The sequence below is a fragment of the Jatropha curcas genome, chromosome 7, assembly GCF_041381405.1.
Source record: "Jatropha curcas cultivar XTBG-Jc1 chromosome 7, XTBG_Jcur_1.0, whole genome shotgun sequence".
Lineage (NCBI taxonomy): Eukaryota > Viridiplantae > Streptophyta > Magnoliopsida > Malpighiales > Euphorbiaceae > Jatropha > Jatropha curcas.
This window is the reverse complement of record NC_143157.1, coordinates 2,096,952-2,102,951: the sequence shown is the minus strand read 5'-3', so window position 1 is coordinate 2,102,951 and position 6,000 is coordinate 2,096,952. Positions and strand designations below refer to the sequence as shown.

Sequence of the window (6,000 nt, the reverse complement as noted above, 5' to 3'; positions counted from 1 at the left end):
TGTAATCTAAGTATACATTGACTCATTCCAAATAACCCACATGTACATCAACAAAGCATATCAAAGATTACATGCTACTACAAAAAAGAACCATGAAGAAAAGGACTTTGCCCTAGACCAAATAACAAGATTTACAAGTATCTGCTCTCTGTTCAAAACAAATGATCTCATATATTACCGAAATCAACAGTGAATTGTCCTCACCTTGTGGTTGCTAGTATAACAGGAAAAGCATCACCAAGTCCTGCATCAATGCTTTTTCTTCACTATCAACCTCAACCACAAGCGAATCATCCTCTTCCGTTCTTCACGTTTCACAGTATGTGGTCATCAAACCCCATCCTAGGGCAGTTTACTGTTGATTCAATTATCAGCAAAGAAAAAAAGTATAGACAGCAGACAGCTGACAAAGCAACCTTTTGTTTTGGGTAGAGCAGACCATAGTATCGGTGAATTTTCAAATGAGATCATCTATCCAGAGAAATTGACAAAAATGCAGGAAAGTCTACAGCAAAGCAAAAGCAAAAAAGGCTCCACTTCTCAAGCTTGAAGCACCTGGCAGTGGACAATGTGACTTTTCAAACCACCTCGACCAGCAATACTTGACCACAAATTTGTGACAAGAGTTCTGAAATGACCTCTACCAGCTATATTCTCCCACAGGTGAGGGTTACTCTCTACCTGTTTGTCAGGACTGCAGACATCAACCAGACTAATGCTCATGTTGTTACGAACAATGCAGAGCTTCCCATTAAGTGGAACAAGAGCAGCAGCCTCCATAGCATGAGAACTTCCTAGATGGAGCTTGCTGTCTATAAATTTGTTCCATGAATCTGTGGCACCATCATAAACCCTAACCTTACAGCCATCCCGGCAATCCAAAGCATAGAGTCGACCATTTAAAGAGATGCTAGGATTACGCCAACCAACAACCATCCCATCACTGACTGGTGTCCAGCTATTAGTTTCAGGATCATAGGCTTCACTCATGACCTCACGATGAGACCCAAGACCTTTCAGAAACCACTTTCCATCATAAACTACACCAATAAAAGGCACCATGGCTGTGCTCATATCTGAAATAAAGCTCCACCTGTTCTTGTTAGGGTCATAAACTTCAGCTGAGCGAAGAGTCCTTTGGATTCCTTCACATTCTCCACCAGCCACATAGAGGCAGTTATTTATAACACAAGATCCAAAGAAATGGCGTTTACGAAGCATGTCTGGTGCTCTATGCCATTTATTTGTTCGGGCACTATAGAAAATGACCCGTCTCATGGACCCCCTGAGTGGATCCTTCCCTCCAAATAAATATAGGTGGCAACCACTTAAAACAGCACAGCCAAAACCAAGAGCCTCGGAATATTCCCTGGGAACTGGTGGAAGTGGCTGCCAGAGCTGATAGACAGGGTCAAAAGCATTCCATGAGATTTTCCCATCCCGATCTCGCTTGATGACATAAACCCACTCCTCTGCCATTCCAAGACTTTTCCTAAGAGAATAGAAAAAATTTCCAGCCAGAAGATGGTACCATCTCTTACAAACTAGACGGAGTTTTCGATGTTCAGCTCGGGGAACTCGAATCAGACAGGCAATAGCAAGATCATCAGGAAGTCCAGGCAGTAGTGGGGCCTGCACTCGGGTTCTCTCCCTCCGCAAATTTTTACTCTTATGTGCATTAGGATTGATGTCAGGCTGGATACAAAGTTTTGATCCAGGGACAAATTTCCTGGCTTCAGCAACTGTTTTTAATCCAGAATCTACTTTGCAATAACAAGATACAGAATCAACCTGCAGTATCATTCATGTCAGGAATCAAAGAATAAGTTGTATGTAAAACACACGTATTATATAATTATTTAGTGCATGTTCTGTTAATATGATTATGCCAACAAACAACATTGAGATCTCAACCAAACAGGTAATAAGAAAAGTAGCCTCTAGACATTCAGATTATAACAAATCCAATTACGTTTGATAAGCAGATCAATAAGGCAATAGGTCCAACTTCATACATTTATTAATTGTAATATGTCTACAGAAAACAATTATCAATTCCATTTTCCTTACCATTTCCAAATTTGATAAGTAAATAAATTAGAAACTATTGTTATTGATGCGTATAAGTAATACAACAAAGGAAAAAGGCTACCCAAAAGCCGAGACAAGAATCACATAATTACCCCAATAATGAAAAAATAATAATAAAAAAAAACTAACAGCTTTATGTGGATAAAGAAAAATTTATTAGGTGAAATACTTAAAAAATAATTAAGAGGATGATAAGGAATCCCCTTCCAAATGAAAATGGAAAACAACAACACAGAAAGATGATCCTAGATATCAGCCAGAGAGAAATATTTTTAGCATAGTGTTACTGCCAAGCCAGTTCGGGCCAGCCACACGTAACTTTTTGTTCCTTCTAGCTATTTCTAAATTCAGATTTTCTGTCGGTACTTTAAACATTAAATTATCAGGCAATTCTCTTTAGTTTCAACCTCCTAAAGTTAAAATCCTAGAATATCAAAAGCAGTAAATCACTATAAATAGAGCACAAGAATTGACCTATAACCATCCTCTCCTTTTGAAGAATACCCTAAACTTCCATGTAAGGCAGGTTAACCTGCCACTATTCCAAAACAGAAAAATCTTGTACCAAATAAGACCAAAATGCACAAACATATAAAAGGACAAGCATGAGAATAAATACTCAGGACTATCATGCACACCAGGAGATAGTGTTTTATTGAGTCTCCTACCCTGCAGCATCCTATTTGCACTGATCCTAGGAAAGACTGCTAAACTAATTGGAAAACAAGCAGCAGCAAACATGTCATAAACAATAATGTTAACTTCAGCAATTTTATTGAGAATTTCAGGACATGAGATGATACAACACCTCATGCACTCAGGATAGGTTCATATAGAAACTTCTGGTCTTGTCAGTCTTAAGCTGGATTTCACAGACAAATTAGATATTTCCCAAGTTCGCTAAAGATTGTATCGCATTCAAAGCAGTTATTTTTCGCATCCACCTTTGAAGTTTTTGGAGAAGTAGATGGAGTTCAAAAGAATTGATAATAGTGGAATCAAAGGTTTTTCAAAAATAATAAAGCAGAGTATTAACTAACAAAACTACTAACAAAACTCACAGAAATCTGGTTCTGTAAAAGCACACACTTCATTGGTTTCTTTAATATTTAAATACAAGAGAGGTTGCAATCCAAGTACAAAAGAGAGGTTTTTGTCAGCCCCATGCCTAAGCCTTAACTTGCTTTCTAACATGCTAATCCATGTTTAGCTTTTCTAAAACTTGCCTTCAACCTAACCTCACCAACAGACTTGCCATTACAGCAAGTTCTATAACAGAAAAACAAAACACAAAGTTCTCTCTATAAGACTAATTAACTAAAAAGTATCAAAGTAAATTCTCAATTCTCAACAAAGAAACCAAATCACATAAAGTACTTAAATAATAAAGATTTCTTTCCAGTCCTCTATTTGGATGGGATGAGGGAAGCTTTACCAAAGTAAGGTAAGGTAAGGTATGGTAACATATGATAAAGTAAGGTTTGGGAGGAGGGTAAGGTAAATGAAGGTTTAGTAACCTAGTGTTGTTTGGTTTTGAGGTGTTGGTAGGTAAGGTTAAATATGAAGAAAAATACCCTCTCATTAAAGTTGTTATATTAAGATATATGAGTGGTTAGCATTATTTTTTCCAAATGAAATATTAATTTATGGATATTATATTAGTTGTCTTTAAACTAAATTTCAAAAATATATAAATTGGTTAGAAAGAGGGAAAAAAAAAAAAAAGCAAGAATGGAGGGGGCAACTATAAACATGTACCCCCCCCCCCCCCAAAAAAAAAAAAAAAAAAAAAAACCAAAAAAAAATAATAATAATAATAATAAATAATTGATGGATTGAAAATTTGGTGTTTTAGGGGGTTTCCAACACCTCAAATAACTATAAAAAAACCTCCCCTCTCTCAAACTCTCATCCCAAACAACCCACTAACCTTATCCTATCTTACCTTACAGTCAAAATCCCCCAAAGAACCCCCATCCAAAAAAGCTTAAAATTTGCTATTTTTCATTTCAGGATAACAAAATCTCAGAATTTTACTTGGATTCTTTTTCTAGGTGCTAATACTGAGTTTTTCTATTCTAGAAAAGTATGTAGACATTGTTCATTCTTCTTTCTTCTATCTATAAAACAACTGGTCCAAATTACGTTAACTAACAGTGCCAATAGACAAATGGTTCTAAATTCGAGTCATATCCTATCCAACATGAGTTGGCCCTGTACTCAACTCCATTCTCCTGCAATTATAGCTCGAGCAAAACATCCTCCTCTACTTACCTTGGGAATGCGAGCTTCCCAGCAAATTATTGAAGCCAAATTTATGCTCCATAATGTAGGAGTATAGATCATAAGCTAACTTAATCCAAAGGATGCTCTGTCAAATTCTCAGTTGTATACTTGTGTCCCCCACAAACCTCCAGAAATTGCACTTTTAATTTTTTGCTTCTAGCAAAAATATTATTTTCAAAAATTGCCATAAAAAATTAAGAAAAGAAAATTGAAGCAGTGTATAACTTAAATGCAGCAGCAACATGTTCATAGCAACTATACTACCAATCTCCAAGGCACAAGAAGTTACAAATTTATAGATTTCAAGCGAGTAGTGAGAAGCCAACCCCCAGAATTTAGAAAAGGATATAAAAAAAATAAAATAAAAAGCATTTTACATGCTTATCCAAGTCAACATTCTCCTCAAGAATAAATAAATAAATCCCACAGTTAAATAAGAATTAGGCTTAGAATCTAGTAACAACATGGAAAAAGTAGAAACTCAAGACTACCAGATTAATTAAAAACATATACATACAGAAATAGAAAAGACGAAAATTCCATAGATTCAGCTCAAATTGCATAATTAGCAAGCTATTAGTATCTAGGCATCTTCAAGAAAACAAGAGAAACAAAATCCAAATACTTACAAATGAAAGTAACCAAAAAACCCAACCAATTTTGAAGCACAGATACCAATTCAAGGCCTAAAAATTGTCTCCAAATTGCAAAGTAAACTAGCCATTCAATTTGGGTACCTTCAAAAACAGCACAAAGGAAAAAACGCAACAACAAAAAATGCAAGCAATCGAAAAAATATATCCATCCCTAAAATTTCTAACCAACACACCACATTTATCCCCAAATTCAATAACGGGGCACCCAAAAAAAAATTGTAAAGAAAAAGAAGAAAAAGCTTATCAAAGATCAACTGAGCTTACTAGTGGAGCTTGAACTCTAATCCCTCTCGAAGCATTTGGTGATCGGTGTTCCATGTTTTAGCAGCAGAGATTCATAGAGACCCAGATCGAGATAGGTAAATTGAGTGAGATTTGATAGTCAAAACAGCTTTGCTCGTGTTGATATTAATATTGTCCATTTTAACCTCTGCAAATGCAAACAAAAAACAACAAAAAGAAAAAAGAAATAGAGAGAGAGGGAGAAATGAGCTCTTGCAACTCAAGAGCTACACAAAACGTGAAAAATCCACAAACCCTTTGTTTCTCTCTCTAAAAGAAAAATAAAAATTTATGAATAAAAAAAAATCTCTCACCCTAAGACTCTTTCACTCTCTGACATAAAGACATGGACCCAATAGAGAAAGCTTCAACAACTACTTTAAATGGGTACAGTTTGTTACGAAGAGTTGATTTTTGTTGGATTTTTTATTTATTATTATAAGAATTGTGAGGTTTTTCTTTTAATTTTTCAACTCTCCATTTTGTCGCTTACATTAATTTTAATGAACTCTTTAATACAAAGAAAGAAGACGAAAGCTGGATATTAGTAGGGTCTTTTTATTGTTTGTTGTTCTTGGTCAAACCCCACTTGAGAGATAAAGAAGCAAGAGTATGTATTTGAATTCAATTCAATATCTATATTGACATCGAATGGAGGAATCAAACACCATTTCTAGATTTTCTT

The 6,000-nt window shown here is 35.5% G+C and overlaps 1 protein-coding gene across 1 annotated transcript; it reads right to left on the bottom strand.

The window, feature by feature from the left end:
* Nucleotides 1-391: 391 nt before the first annotated feature.
* LOC149494550 (Galactose oxidase/kelch repeat superfamily protein) lies at nt 392-5,514 on the bottom strand. The gene is made up of 2 exons (XM_089724198.1): nt 5,298-5,514; nt 392-1,791 (listed from the first exon to the last, which is right to left on the bottom strand). The coding sequence occupies exons 1-2, from the start codon at nt 5,349-5,351 to the stop codon at nt 541-543; spliced, it is 1,305 nt and encodes a 434-aa protein (XP_089580324.1). The 5' UTR covers nt 5,352-5,514; the 3' UTR covers nt 392-540.
* Nucleotides 5,515-6,000: the final 486 nt, after the last annotated feature.